Source organism: Lycorma delicatula, chromosome 5 (genome assembly GCF_047948215.1).
Source record: "Lycorma delicatula isolate Av1 chromosome 5, ASM4794821v1, whole genome shotgun sequence".
NCBI lineage: Eukaryota > Metazoa > Arthropoda > Insecta > Hemiptera > Fulgoridae > Lycorma > Lycorma delicatula.
The window spans coordinates 108,598,625-108,615,384 of record NC_134459.1 but is presented as its reverse complement, the minus strand read 5'-3'; the positions used below and the strand labels follow the sequence as shown (position 1 = coordinate 108,615,384).

Genomic DNA, 16,760 nt, shown 5'->3' with positions numbered 1-16,760 from the left:
CAGCTTTCTGCAATAATTTAAGGAAACTGAGAACATTTAAAATTGTTTTATTTAAATATTAATTAAACAATTTAACAATAATCAATTAAATAATTAATTTTTTTTTAAATAGATTATAAACTATACTTTAAAAAATGAAATAGATCACCTTTTGATGGTTCATTTATAGATAATGCATTTATACATTTTGCATTGGAATACATAAAATTAGAGTATGATTTAACTTATCACTATCAACTTTTTTTAGATTTTTCAAATAATTTAGTACAAAGCAGTTCTTTTTGAAATTTTCTGACACTAAATCAATTAATTATAAAAAAAACTTGCTTCTAGTGAAATATAACTTTTAATTATATCTATATATTGCATGATCCTAAAACCTTATCTTCCAACGAGATATCTACAATTAAATACATATGGTGTAATAGAATGGTATACATACATGCAAATGTATTGAAGTTGCTTTTGCTATATATTATTGAACCTCTAGCGTATGAATTTATAATCTTATTTTCGAAATTGGTATATATTGTTGACTCTCTAGCGTACTACTACATAATCTTATTTTCAAAACTGGGAGATGTTCAATTCACTTTAAATTAGCTAAAGAAATTCCTTTTTTTAAATTTGGAAATTATAAATTTGGAAGTAATTACAGACCAATCTCCTTAGTCTCTAATTTCACTGAAATCTTTTAAAAACTTTTGCTTTGCAGAATTATTAAATTCTTGGTTAGAGTAGTTACTCTTAGAGTTAATAAATAATAAGTCCTATTGCAACGAACATTGGAGTACACAGGGTACTGTGTTTCGGCCAACTATTATTTATATAAATGATGTTTTTACTTGCTTTTCTTTAACTCACAATAGCTTTTTTCATGTTTGTCTTCAAATCTTGCATCCTTAATTCAATGTACTTCCAGACATTGCCAATTAATGAAATTTTCCAGTATCTAAGGTCAGTTGATAATGCAATATTCCACCATTACTTTTGCAAACATCCCCCTGCATGGGAGTAAATTAAAGGTGTAGGTGTAAAAAATTGTAAAATCTGCAAAACAGTTATGTGGGATTTTTGGGGTCACAGATGACAAATCCGATAGCTGTTTACAGGAATTTTTGTGGTTTCGAACATTTTATCATCACTCATAAATATATATATATATATATATATATAGATAATTTTTGGCGGGCAGTATGTTGAGACACAGCTACTTAATAATTTAATCAAGTGAATGAAATAAAGACTTCACTATAAAAACTTCACTATTTTGTTACTTTGTTTAGTAAATGTTTGATCGAAAATTTGTTTTATATTTTATAAATATATTAGAAATTTCAATGTATGATCTTTTGAAATTCAAATTAACTTACTAATTAAACTCATGCAGTGTATGATAATAATTTGATTAAAGTATGATTAAAAAGTATATAAAGCAAGTTTTTAAAAATATTGCAAATTTTTTTAATATTATGTAAATTGGAAACTCTTTCTTTACGTATTGTATCTTTCTTTATATATTCTTTATATCTAATTCTTAATGCTATGAGACATCAGAAGATAGCCATATTTCTTTGTCTTTTTTTTTTTTTTGATTGACATGCTCATTAATATTATTACAGTATCACTGATGATGATTAAATAATTATTTTCTATGCAAGTATGATACAGCAGTATAAGCGCATCTAACAACTGGAATAATGTAAAATATTTTACATCTCTTAAATGGCATAAAAATTATGTAGATGACAAATTACTTTTCCTGATCTTGTGATTTAGCTTAGATTTTAAATTAAAGCAAAATAAAGAAGCTGTTAAAAAGGTTGAAAATGTAGAGTATTTTTATGGATCAACATCTGAGATGGGATTTTCAAATAGCAAGTTTATTAAAAAGGATAAAATACATAACATATATATTTTACAGGCTAAAAATGATAATCAGTACAGATAGTTTGTTTATGGCCACATACACAAATTTTATTCTAGCATGGGATAATCTCATGGATTTTATATGCGACTGCATACAGATGCCCATGCACATCCATGCAGGATAAATATGTACAATATTTTTGTTTAAACATAAAAGAAATATGTTATACTTTTAAAATATGAATGTACCTCATTTCATCTTTTATCAAACTCTATCACATTCGGTTCTTGAAATATTACAAGTTTTTCATAACTGTTTAGAAAGAGAAAGAATTATGTAAGAAGGTATACATCATTTCACTTTTACTCAATTTAAACATTTTTTATACTTCAAACAATCAAGGTACTTAATTATAATTTGTTAACTTAACAGTTAGAGGAAAAGGGAGATGATGAACCTTCAGAAATTACCAGCAACCACTCAGAAGTATTATTAGCCACTACTCAGAGAGAATCACTGTTAAACACTTTACTTGATTTATTCAATGCTGTTGAATTTAAGAAAACAAGTGAAGATATTAAATCTTTAAAATCGTAAGTATCTTATATTTAAAAATATAATTAACATGTTTTATAAAATAGCTCACACTATTTAATTTTAACTGATCAAAATTAAAAAAAATTAAGGTACAATTCCCATTTTAAACTATTCTTATTAACTGGCATAATACACATACTTTATAAGAACTGTTTTCAACAGATACTATTTAAATATACTGCGTAATAAACATTGATGGAAGATTGCTCTAGGCTCTGAGACTCATAATTAATTAATGCATTAAAATTAAAAACTTACTGTATCTATCACTTCTTAATTGTAAATTTCTGTTGCTGCTTTTTCTTCCATAATAAGCCTTAATAGATTATATATTATTATGTCATTGTACACATGATTATGAATGAAATAAGCAATTTTTATTGTTTTTTAGAGAAATTAATATCTTGTAGAGTTTGAATCTTAAAAGTGTGTTTTATGTGCACATTATGAGTCATATGAGAGATATCAACATATTAGTCCAGTTCAGCCCCAATCAGTGGAACCAATATCAGCTCAACACTAGCAACAGCATTTGTGTACATCTTTTTAAGTCATTTACATAAAACAGGAACAGAAGGGAAAAAATTTTTTGTTTTATGTAAGACACAAAAAATTATCCAATTTTACCAACAGATGTCCAATTTACCAACACCATGTTTTCCTAATTTGCATGGCCAATCCAACTCTTCCAAGCATACAGATAATTTTGAACCTCTGTGTAGTAGTAAAGAGCTCCATTATATATATCAGTGAAGTTCTGTGTCTCCCCACAGGAATTTAAGGAATTAACCATTCACAAAATGTTGATCCACAGTAACTGTGTATGAAATAAGAACAGCCCATACATCTTTTCACTGGAAATACCACAAAACACATTCACTTTAGGCAAATCATGCATGTATGTTGCAAAGTTTTTCTAGGGATTCTGTTTCCCATGTTCTCTTATATTGTTAATTACTGTTATTATGCAGAATTAAAATGTCAATCTGCAGTATATCAACAAATATTGGTTACCTTACTACGAGGCTCGGTTGATAAATTTTGCACATATATGTGAAGCATGTGAACGAAAAGAGATACTAGAACAAAATAAAAAATGAATAAAAGTAATACCTTAGCTACAACATGCAGTATTTATTTTTCAATACAATACCCGTTTACACTGACACACTTTCCCCAACATGTCACAAGCTTTTGCATTCTGTCACTGAAAAATTCTGGCAGTCTTTTTCGGATCCAAGTGGCCACAGCCACTTCACCTCATCGTCCGTGGTGTAATGATTACTTGAGATCTCTCCTGAGATGAGGGAAGAACTGGAAGTCACACGGAGCTCAGCTTGTAAAGAGCAATCGAAGAGTTTGCGCAGTACTCATCATGTACAGATTTTACAGTAACACAATTGCTCAATAATACGGCCTACTTGTTCTTTAGATATGCCTAACTGAATAGTGATGTGTTGCTGGGTGATTTGCCAGTCACTCTGAAAGCAAATTGTCCATATCCTTTCAATGTTCTCGTCAGTACAGAAACTGGTTGTCTACTGCGCTCATCTACTCACATTCTCCTATCAACAGTTTAACCGCTTTTAAATGAATTCGATCATTGCACGCTGTTTTAACCATGTTGACATATCGGTCGCACTCGACTCCAATTTAACTGCTACTGAAAACAAACTAGCAGGGGATTTTAACTATCATGTGCTGCCATGCCCAACTTGATAGTACCTTTTGCACACTAGCATACTAATGTGCAAAATGTATCACCAAGCCTCGTATTATATAGTATATGCACTCAATTAAAATGTTACCTTTGTTACATATTAGTATTACAGTCTAGTATTTTAATAAGAATATGTTGTGTGTGTAAATATTATTCACAAACATGTTTTTTTTGGGGGGGGCTTCTTCATCAGCTATTTTGTTCAAAATTAATGGACTGATTTTGAAAATAGAATTTTTATAAAAATATATATTACTTTTGTAAGTAATAACAATAATTAATGCCAAAACCATTTTTACTTGCTTTAACTGTGTTAAAATGCCTAAAACCACCCTCTCCAATAAAAACACTGCTAAAAGTATTGTTCACATTAGTCCTCTGATTCTTGAGTTTTTAAATGAGCATTAGTACTTGCATAAATATGAATTTGTATTACGTATTTTTCTCCTAGAGGTATCTTTCAGAATACATTCCATATATAAGACATTTTCTATTAATGATAGTATCTTTCAGAATACATTCCATATATAAGACATTTTCTATTAATGATAGTATCCTGTCTTTATTTTAAAGATAAAAAAATGAAATTATAAATTTAAGTTTAAAAATGAAGTACTTATTTGAGGAAAGTGATTTGTTTTTATGTATTCTATTGCAAATTTTTGGTCACAAACACCAAACTTTGCTAACATACAAATGTTCCATAGACCCACAATTTTTTTATATTTTCCCAGAAATCTATTTATTTTTAAAAACTATCTGTCTAAAATTGGTTGGATAGTTTTAAAAATGACATAGTTTTTAAAATTGGTTAGACAGATAGTTTTTAAAAATAAATAGATTTGTAGGAATATTTCAAAAAAGTTTGGGGGTCCATATAACATTTGTATGTTAACAAGGTGTTTGTGACCAAAAATTTACAATAGAATACATAAAAACAAATCACTTTCCTCAAATAAGTACTTCATTTTTAAACTTAAATTTATAATTTCATTTTTTTATTTTTAAAAAGAAGGCAGGATATTATAAATAGAAATTGTCTTATGGAATATGTTCTGAAAGATACCTCTTGATGAAAAGTACATAATACAAATTGGTGCTTTATAAATAAATAATGAAGGATTTGTAGCAAAACATGGCTACTGCACTACAATAACTTCACTGCTTTTTCATGAATTTTGGCAACATGAATTTTTTGGAAAATTTTTAATTGGAAAAAGCACTGGCACAAATGTACTATCTGAAAAGGAGTTCTTTGAATGTGATAAATCAAAATCAATATTGATAAATATAATGATTTTGAGAAAAATTAACTTCTGCATAGTTTTTGCTTAAACTTTGTGTAAGTAAGTAATTAATTTGTTTATACCAATTGAAACTTAACAGTTAATTTAATTAATTTATTTGCTTTTAATAATAATAATAATAACTGTTTTACTTTTAATCTTTTACAGGATTGATACAATATTAATATCAAGTTCAAATCTTCCAAACATTTACAATACTGGAGACTTAGGAATAATACCAAAAAAATCAAAATAATTCTGAAATCTTGAAATGAAATGAAAGAATTTAAAGCATTTATTTTCTTTCTTAAAGAATAAATCCTGAAATGCTTTTTACTGTTTTCTTAATGTATATTTTTATGATCACACAAGAAGGACACAGATGGATCATATACAATTATTAGTTTTTTTAATGACAACAAACAAAATTTAAAAAAAAGAAGTTTTTTTAACGTTTTTAAAAAATTCACATCAAAATACTTTTAGTTACTTTTTCTTTCATCTTTAGTAATGCTGCTATTTTTAGGTCAGATATTCTGTTGGCAGTTTTTTTAATTAGGCACACTTGAGCATAAAAGTTAAATCTGAAGGGTATTTGTGTATGATCAACATGTTAAGATAAGGTTCTTTATCTCGCAAACTATGGGAAAGAGTATAAAAATGACTATACTATAAGACTATCTCTGATGGTCTAGTATGGTTAGACCTTCATAAAATGGTACAATGTTATCATATACATATTCCAATGTAAAAGTTTCTGCTCTTTTTTCATTGGTGGGATCAAAAATAAGCCATTCCATTTGAAAAAACTGTGTTAACTTTGAAATAGTTCAAGATCAAATTCAAGGTCACTGTAAGTGTCACTTCAATCTGAGTAACTTTTGTATAAGTAATTTTTTGCATTGTGTTTAGTTACTTACTGGATTGCACCTTATTACATAACAATACCGGTAAAATGCCAAGCTCCTCAGAAAAACATAAAGCTATGGAATTGCTAACTACATAACCCATTTTCAATGGCTTATACAACTATCTCTCATTAAGAATTGGTTGAACTGTAAATAGTCAAAGACTATGAATAAAAAGTGATAAGAAGTGATCAAATCAAGAAGCAATTCATTTCACAACATCACAACATTCTAGGAATAGGAAATAAGAATTAACAAAAGCAAAAATTTTATTAAATTATTTATTGCTTTAAATAGAAAATTACTGATAACTTTTCTAAATCAGCTAATTTATGTCCTGCTTTGAAAAATTTCTTCACCTTTGCCTTCTTTTGTTTGTAATAAATAAAGAAAAAACAATAATTAACTTTTATAATAATAATAAAAACAGACAAATATTTTGTTAAAATATTGAAACAATTTTTTTGTGGATGATTAAATTGCATGTACATGAGAATATGAAATTAAAATGTTATAGAATTTGAATTCTAATCAGGCAATTCCTTGCCTGATTAGGATTTAAACGAGACCTTTGGATGAAAGGCTAAGATAAAATTAGAACTTATTGTCATTAAACCCTTTTCTTGAATGAATTTTAATTTTAAGACCCCCAATGTGGTAAGTTTTCATAATAAGCTTTTTAAATTATAAAATTCATAATATATATTATTAAAAAGTTTTTAAATTTCATCACCATTCCATAACCTCAACGGTACCATATTATCTGTTGTGATAAATTTATGTGGAAAATCAATGAAATTTAAAAATAACCTCAATATCAAAAATTATTTTTATGAATGCTCTTGCATTCAAGTTGGTATGTAACTACTGAAGCATTCAATAAATAATTTATGACACTTTAATTTGATCATGTATTCTACAGCACTGGATATTAGTATTACAATTGTTGATGAAATTGTATTAACTACATAATTATACTATATTTTGTTAGCAGTACTGCATGTTATCGGTACATTTCTTTGACCTTTCCTATGGTTCTTCAAAGCCTTTACATTTGCTTTACAAAAAAAAAATTATTAAAACATTAAAATCAGAATTAAAATGTAAATTACAATTAAAATTTAATTAATAAGAATTGAGTCTCATTTAACAATTGAAATTACCTAGATTTAAATTAGCATACTACATTATCAGGAACAATAATGCCAGCATTCTACTACTGATCCAAATTGTAAGATAAATAATCATGGTCAAAACTTAATTGACTATTACGGCCTTCTTCGATCAGTGCTTTCACTGACAAATGAAGTCAAAAGGGTCATGCCCCTTCAATCTCCCAATTTATTCCCGCCTGACTTTTTCTTGTGGGGATACCTTTGTATAAGAATCTCTTTATTTTCAAGCACTTTATTTACCTAAATTTATCTACGTGTATTTTTATTTTATGATGCGCTGTGTAATTTTGATTATAGATTTGTTCAGTTTATTATTAAACAGTTGTTGCATTTTAAAAAACTATTAACTAAAGAGGTAATTAATAATTTTGTGTGAAATCATCTAAAAAGAACAAGATTTGTTAAAGCAAGAAAAATATGAAGTTTTGTAATATTGGATTACAGCTATTTGAGAATCTTTTGATAAAGATTCAAGAAAAAAGGAAAAGTACATCTTCTTTGCTGTACAGCATCTCCAGGAAAACCATTGAACACGTGTCCTTTGAACTGGTGTAATAACATCTACTTGTAAGGAACTAAAAATAGATTTTTATTAAAGTTGCATTGTTCATTGATTTTATGATGATCTAGTTTTATTATCAATAATAACCTACAGCCCAAATTTTTATAATCTGTCTTGAGTTACAATTTATTTGTATAATAGTATTGTACTACATCAATACTATATTTGTAAACACAAAAGAAAATATGTTCAGTAAAAGTAAGGGCCAATCTGTGTGTGGACTTGTGTTATTATTTCAGCATTCCCACTGTTCATTTTGAATGGCATGACACAGTTTAGAAAGTGTTTCAAAATAGACTGGTGATGTGATGGATGTTACAGGTTCCATAAAATCAATCAAAAGCACACAACCTTTAGGTCCCAGATTATAGTTGCCATGATTTTCCTTCGAGACTAGCTTGTTTAAATTTTTTTGATTTCTGTGAACTGGAATGATGTAATGCATAGATTGTTGTTTCATCTCAAAACTTTTCTCAAAAACTATTCCCTGTAAACTGGAATTGGTTTAGAAGGTTCGCGGGTGAAGTTCTCCGATCTAAGGAAGAAGAAGCTAGAAGACGGGCAATGTAGTAGGGATGGGAGGACAGTCCCTCCGTGGAGGGCCCGTATGCTGAGGTATGCAGGTTCCTGAGAAAGGAGGGAATTCCTGGGGAGAAGTTGGGTAAAAGAAAGACCGGTGGTGTCGGCCCTGCGGGTGCCCTGGCACTCGGTGGGGTCGGTGCCGCCGGTTTGAGGCGTGGCATAAAGACCGAAACCCGGTTCCCTGCTGAGGGAGTGGAAGGTGGCGAAGCCAGACTTCATCTCTGAGGCGGGGAATTTGAGGCAGGCAAACAAAGAAGTAAAGATCCGAGACCGGGGAAGCTAACCTGTCGTGCTGGGCGTACTACCGGTGGGCGGGGGACGCCTCCTTAGAGTAAATGGACACTCTCCCCAACTGAGTTATACTTAATTGGATATCCGGTTGGGGTGAGAAGGGGATAAAAAAAAATATATATATATATATATATATATATTATATATAGATATAATCGTGAATATTTTTAACAATTTTATGAATATCAAAAAATGTTAGCATTTTTTTATTCATGATGACCTCTGTTACCATGAATCAGACTTTGGGATCAAAGCAGAGTGGCATTGTTTTGCCACATCTCATGGCAAAAGTGCATGTAATGGTGGGGGAGGGACTGTTGAAAGACTTGCAGCTAGAGCAAGTCTTCGAATAGACACATTAAGTTGATATATTTCCATTACAGTACAAATGAAAAGCATAAAGGAGAAGAAGAGGCTTTGAAGAGTAGGACGAACAAGGACATAGTAAAAACTATACCAGGTACTCAGAAACTCCACTCTTTTGTTCCACTAAACAAGAATCAGGTGCAAGTGAGGGTGTTTTCATTTTCTAACAACTCAACTGTAGCAAGCACAAGAAATATTGAAAATGATCTTAAATTCACAGAAATGGTTTGGTTCTTGATCTGCAGATATGATGGAAACTGGTGGTTGGGTAGTGTTCTAGACTTAAATGAGGAAAATCAGAGGATGAATGAGGATATGTACGAGTGTGAATGAAGTGTAGTCTTGTACATTCTCAGTTCGACCGTAGCTGAGATGTGTGGTTAATTGAAACCCAACCACCAAAGAACACCGTTATCCAAGATCTAGTATTCAAGTCCATGTAAAAATAGCTGGCTTTACTAGGACTTGAATGCTGGAACTCTCGACTCCCAAATCAGCCGATTTGGGAAGACGCGTTCACCACTAGACCAACCCGGTGGGTGCTCAAGTACCCCTGCGACACGATATATGCACATTTACCCCCTCATCTCCAAATGAGCTCAAATACCTTCCCGACCCGATATCAGCTGAAATACTACCTCCGTGCCAAATGGCCTCAAATCTCACCCGACCAGAAATCAGCTCAAATACCTTTTTCACCAGAAATGAGCTCAAATACGTCTCTGTCCCAAATTATCTCGAATACCCACCTGACCCAAAATATCATTTCGGCCCGAAATGAGCTCAAATATTCCTTCAACTCAAAATGAGCTAACGTACTCCTTTGACCAGAAATGAGCTCAAATGCTCATCCGACCATAAATGAGCTAAAATACCCACCCGACCCGAAATGAGCACAAATATCCACCCAACCCGAAATGAGGTCAAACACGCCTTCGACCCGAAATGAGTTCAAATAACCCTTCAACACTGAATGAGCACAAATACCCTTCCGGCCCGAAATGAGCTCGAATACCTACCGGCTCAAAATGAGCACAAATACCCCCCCCCCCTACAAGAAATGAGCTCAAATATCCACCCAACCCGAAATGAGCTCAAATTCCCCTTTGACCCGAAATGAGTTCAAATAACCCTTCAACACGGAATGAATACAAATACCCTCCCGGCCTGAAATGAGCTCGAATACCCACCGACTCAAAAACCCACCCGACCTGAAATGAGCTCAAATACCCACCCGACCTGAAATGAGCACAAATACCCCCCCTCCGATAAGAAATGAGCTCAAAAACCCACCCGACCCGAAATGAGCTCAAATACCTCCCGACAAGAATTGAGCTCAAAAAACCAACCTACCCGAAATGTGCTCAAATCCCCCTTCGGCCCGAAATGAGCTCAAACACGCCTTCGACCCGAAATGAGCTCAAATACCTCCTTCCTCCCGAAAAGAGCTGAAATAGTTCTCCCACCAGAAAAGAGCTCAATACCCACCTGGCCCAAAATGAGCTCAAATACCCAAACGACCAGAAATGAGCTCAAATATTCCTTCGACCTGAAATGAGCTAAAGTCCCTTTTCTACTCGAATTTAGCTTAAATATTCTTTCGACACGAAATGAGGTCAAGCACCTTCTTCTTCGTGAAATCAGCTCAAGTTCCCCCTCCACCCGAAATGTGCTCAAATACCTTTCCGACTAGATATGTGTTGAAATACCTCCTCCGACCCGATATGACCTCAAATATCCACTCGACCTGAAATGAGCTCAAATACTCTTTTGACCCGAAATATAAAATTTGCCTATAACAGAAAATAAATGTAAGATAAGAGACTACATTTTATAAATGTACATAATTAATATTTTATATAAAGATATAATGGTGAATATTTGTAACAATTTCATAAATATCAAAAAATGTTAACATTTTTTGATTCATGGTGACCTCTGTTACCATGAATCAGACTTTGGAATCAAAGCAGAGTGGCACTGTTTTGCCACATCTCATGGCAAAAGTGCATGTAATGGTGGGGGAGGGACTGTTGAAAGACTTGCAGCTAGAGCAAGTCTTCAAATGGACATATTAAGTCGATATATTTCCATTACAGTACAAATGAAAAGCATAAAAAAGTAGAGAGGCTTTGAAGAAGAGGCTTTGAAGAGTAGGATGGACAGGACAGAGTAAGAACGATACCAGGTACTCAGAAACTCCACTTTTCTGTTCCACTGAACAAGAATCAGGTGCAAGTGAGGGTGTTTTCATTTTCTAACAACTCAACTGTAGCAAGCACAACAAATATTGAAAATGATCTTAAATTCACTGAAATGGTTGGGGGGTTCTTGATCTGCAGATATGATGGAAACTGGTGGTTGGGTAGTGTTCTAGACTAAAATGAGGAAAATCTAACATAGAAGATAAAGCTCTTACATTCACGTGGATCTTCACCTTCCTTCCACTACATGGACTTTGAGGATGTTCTTAATGTAGATAGGAGTGATGTTATTTCAAAAGTAGATTCCAGGGTAGTTCGAACACGAAGAGATTATAGCCTCTCAAAGCAGGAAGTGGACAATGCTAACCAGAAGTGGTAAAAAGAAGTGAACACTGTGTAATTCTTCTGTGAATATCTTTAGAGGCTATACAAACTGCATTTAAGTGATGAGTACATACAATTCATTATTACACACAAGTCGTCATTGTTACATACAGTACGTACAAGTCCCATTATGAAAAGTTTACTACAAGTACAACATAAACAAAAAATTCTTTTTTCTAATACACTTTAATATATTCAAGGTCAAATAAATTTTTTGGTTAACTTGAATTATTATCACGTGGAATTATATATCACGTGGATCTTCACCTTCCTTCCACTACATGGACTTTGAGGATGTTCTTAATGTACATAGGAGTGATGTTATTTCAAAAGTAGATTCCAGGGTAGTTCGAACAGGAAGAGATTATAGCCTCTCAAAGCAGGAAGTGGACAATGCTAACCAGAAGTGGTAAAAAGAAGTGAACACTGTGTAATTCTTCTGTGAATATCTTTAGAGGCTATACAAACTGCATTTAAGTGATGAGTACATACAATTCATTATTACACACAAGTCGTCATTGTTACATACAGTACGTACAAGTCCCATTATGAAATGTTTACTACAAGTACAACATAAACAAAAAATTCTTTTTTTCTAATACACTTTAATATATTCAAGGTCAAATAAATTTTTTGGTTAACTTGAATTATTAATGTCACAAAATCTTGCCAAGTGACATATCACATGGAAGCCCATTCCAAGAGTTTTTAAATGACACCATATTGAGCTCTCTAGCTATTAAAGAAGCAGAGAAACCTTTTTTTTGTTATTACCCAAACCTTGCTTTTGGCTATTTTTTCACTTTTTTTACGGGGTCCTACACAATAAACTGAGTGACTAGAAAATCTGAAAAAAATTTTTTGCATCACTTTATTGATATGATCGATCAACTGTGAATTTTGTTGAAATTGGTGATGGTCAAGTTGTGGGGCTTGCTGGTTTGACATGGAGTGACCCAAAAACATCTTTCTGCAATAATTTAAGGAAACTGAGAACATTTAAAATTGTTTTATTTAAATATTAATTAAACAATTTAACAATAATCAATTAAATAATTAAATTTTTTTAAATAGATTATAAATTATACTTTAAAAAATGAAATAGATCACCTTTTGATGGTTCATGTATAGATAATGCATTTATACATTTTGCTTTGGAATACATAAAATTAGAGTATGATTTAACTTATCACTATCAACTTTTTTTAGATTTTTCAAATAATTTAGTACAAAGCAGTTCTTTTTTAAATTTTCTGACACTAAATCAATTAATTATAAAAAAACTTGCTTCTAGTGAAATATAACTTTTAATTATATCTATATATTGCATGACCCTAAAACCTTATCTTCCAATGAGATATCTACAATTAAAAAATACATATGGTGGAATAGAATGGTATACACGTACATGCAAATGTATCCTCAATACCTCCAGTATTGTAGAATAACATGTATAATTTGTATATTCGATTTCAAATTCAAATTTATTCCGGTAATACTTTTACAAATATATACACGAAGTTCCATTCTCTGGAATACCTAAAGCGACAAAAAAGCTCCATTTTTTTATCCTCCGGGACAACCTTTAGGTATTGCTTCGCAGGATGAGATGAATGATAATTTTTGTAGCGTGTGAAAATGCCATGTCTGACCGGGATTCAAACCCGGGTCCGCCGGATGAAAGGCCGAGACGCTACCACTCGCGCCACAGAGCACCGCTTAAAAGCTCCATTTCGAAAGGTAATTCTACGCTACTAAACGGTATTTGTATGGATGTCTGTATATGCGTGTGTCCTGTTAGCGTAGCACCGGAATGTACCGATCACTACCTGAAAATCCTGATTCGTTAGTACATGTCTAGTGGCGGTTAAGTGTATACTTTTTATATTATTATTTATCGATATACCTTATATACATCGATATCGACGATGTTCCGACCTTTGGGGAATATTTAATACTTTTTAACCGCATCCGAATTTCGGTAAGAAAATCGTACATATCTTGAAATCGGTTGGTCCTAGCGCTCTGAAAGATATTTTCGAATCCCTCTAGGTATTAAATCTATTCGCTCCCGGTGGTACCCGTCGGATGATAATATTTTCAAGCGCCCCCGGGGCACCGTTTGGAAAATGGGGAGGGATGCGATGAGGTGCCACCGTAATATTTCGGCAACCGCTCGTCTGATTTTCACGATTCAAACGGCGTACGTATCAGCAGCAGGTTAAACGCTAACTGTTTAACTTATCGGGCACACTGTTTTGTTCGACCGGATCTTAGTTATCCGAAAATTAAATCGTTCAGCCCTATGTTTAGTTTGCACTCATCCACCGTAAAACGTACCGATACGTTCTTTTTCTAAATACGCTCAAACCTTTGCGTTAGCGCAGCTGTAAAGTATAAACTTACGAACATGAAATGTAGAAAATAAGGAATATATAAAAAAAACTTTTTAAAAACACTTTTATATTAAATACACTAAAAAGTAGAAAATGAAAAATACGGAAAAAATCTTTTTAAAGTACCACTATTAAATTAAACACACTAAACGTTAAAAATTAATTTTCGGACGGTATATGAGAACGGATTTGACAACAAGCTTTGATAATGATATGCAAGATTAAGTGAAAGTCATAGCTTCAAATTAAAAGTTTGTTGTTTTTACCGATTTTTTCTTATGCGTGTTTGTACCTCACTCTTTAGGCCACGCGTAAGACAAAATTAAGAAAAACATCAAATTTTTAATTTGAAACTATGCGTTCAGTTTTCGGTCAAGGTCGCAGAAACAACGTTGTTTGAGAACCAACAGTTTAGTCGATGTCGCAATACGGCTAGAATAATTCAACAAACCCCGTTGTTATCAAAAACATACCACGAATTACATCATCGACGTAACACAATATTATTTATTACTATGTCAATACTGTTCAGAGTGGGGAGTGACGATGGAGCTCTCGGTGTGCAGACCGATTACTTATCGGTAAATTGTTTCGGGTGTGTTTCATAATAATTCTGTTTCGTTTTTAAGACGTGCTCGCATAACTGTTAACAAAATTAAGCCGGCAGTACAGAAAATATTTTCTCAGATGTTTCTTTAATTATATTTTTCTGACCCGATACATATTATTCGGCAACTTGACTTTATTTTCGCCCAAGTCAGTTTAATCGGGTCGAGCGATACGGCGGCTATCTTAATATGTTGTGATCGCAATCCTCTATTTTGTTGAATTTGTACTTTTCATAGCGGTTCTTATTTAATCGCAGTAGGAAAAAAGAAGAAAACCCCTTTTCTACCGATTTTTGAAGGTTACTTGATTTTTCGTGTGAAATACGCAAAAAATATTCTAAAAATACGCCCTATTAACTAATCTTTCTCGTTTTCCTAGCCAAACTTAGGCGGTTTTAGACCTAACATTTTCCGAACATCGGCTATTTTAGTCAGAAATGACTATTTAAAAAAAAAATTTAAAGACTTTTTCTTATTTTTTATAAGTTGAGGAAGCGTTTTATAAGCTAATTGATATTTATAAAAATCCATTAACCGATAACTCTAAGCGTTAAAAAGTATCGGTTATTTTAAAGGTAGAGTATTTGATTCTGGCTTGGACCGATTAAATTTAAACTGCACGTATAATTTCTTTCCCCGATCAAATGTAACCTAATATAATACACAAGTAAGGGAAGCAAAGGAGGTCGTATATGGTGTTAATCGCGTCTCCATCGTGTAACTTTTCAAACGAGGTCCTTCACCTTACTCGTTTTCGTACTTCCGCAGAAGAGTGAAATTTTATAATTCAAGATATAACTAAAACCGTCTTTTTACAGTATATATTAAATCTAGCGACTTGCAAACTTTATGTGAATTTAGGTGCACACTTAAATTGACCCACCGGGTTGGTCTAGTAATGAACGCGTCTTCCCAAATCAGCAGATTTGGAAGTCGAGAGTTCCAGCGTTCAAGTCCTAGTAAAGCCGGCTATTTTTACACGGACTTGAATACTAGATCGTGGATACCGGTGTTCTTCGGCGGTCGGGTTTCAATTAACCACACATCTCAGGTACGGTCGAACTGAGAATGTACAAGACTACACTTCATTCACACTCGTACATATCCTCATTCATCCTCTGAAGAATTATCTAAACGGTAGTTACCGGAGGCTAAACAGCAAAAAGAAAGAAAGAAAGGTGCACACTTAAAAGTTTAACCGAGGTAATATGCACACACGCGCGCGCGCGCACACAAATTCTTACACGAAACTGAAGTAACATATTAAGAAAGCGTAATAGTAGCAAGTTGTTATTACGATCAACAAATTTTAAGGAGTAACAAACTGACAGAATAATAGCGATCACAGTGACTTAGTAAACTGCTAAATTGCTAATTCTACTTAAAAACTCTACTCTAAAAATAGCTGAAAGATTACTTTGAAAGTTATAAAAATAGTGTAGTACACTGTTCTTAACTAAAACTCGATATTGATTATTAGTTAAAAACAAAATTTTTAAACAAGATTTTTATAATTTTGATTATCTCTCGTATTATTTATATAATAAGAGATTTTTTTTATTAATAAGTCGGAAAATCTTTAAGTTACAGAGGAGTTACAATTTTTTTTACAAACACGTCCCGTTATCGAAAAGGTGACGTTGAAACGAGATTTGTTTTGAAATTTAATAAAGAGTAATAATATAATGAAATAATTAGACTATACCTTTCACGTATAATCGTGTAACATTATCTTACGGAAAAAATTTCGCTTAATTTCTGTGTCCAATTATAACACCCGGATTACCAGCAAATATGCAGTTTAGTCCAGT

At 32.3% G+C, this 16,760-nt stretch overlaps 1 protein-coding gene across 4 annotated transcripts in view; it reads left to right on the top strand.

Annotated features, from left to right (window-relative positions):
- LOC142325290 (cilia- and flagella-associated protein 157-like) overlaps positions 1 to 8,199 on the top strand; it is a 42,181-nt gene extending 33,982 nt beyond the window's left edge. For 3 of the 4 annotated variants that reach the window (XM_075366840.1, XM_075366843.1, XM_075366842.1), the window contains 2 exons: positions 2,303 to 2,463; positions 5,642 to 8,198. In XM_075366840.1, coding sequence (XP_075222955.1) covers positions 2,303 to 2,463; positions 5,642 to 5,729 — 249 coding nt within the window. In that variant the 3' untranslated portion in view covers positions 5,730 to 8,198. Of the gene's footprint in view, positions 1 to 2,302; positions 2,464 to 5,641 lie in introns of all 4 variants that reach the window. The other variant, XM_075366841.1, reaches the window with a different exon arrangement.
- Positions 8,200 to 16,760: the final 8,561 nt, after the last annotated feature.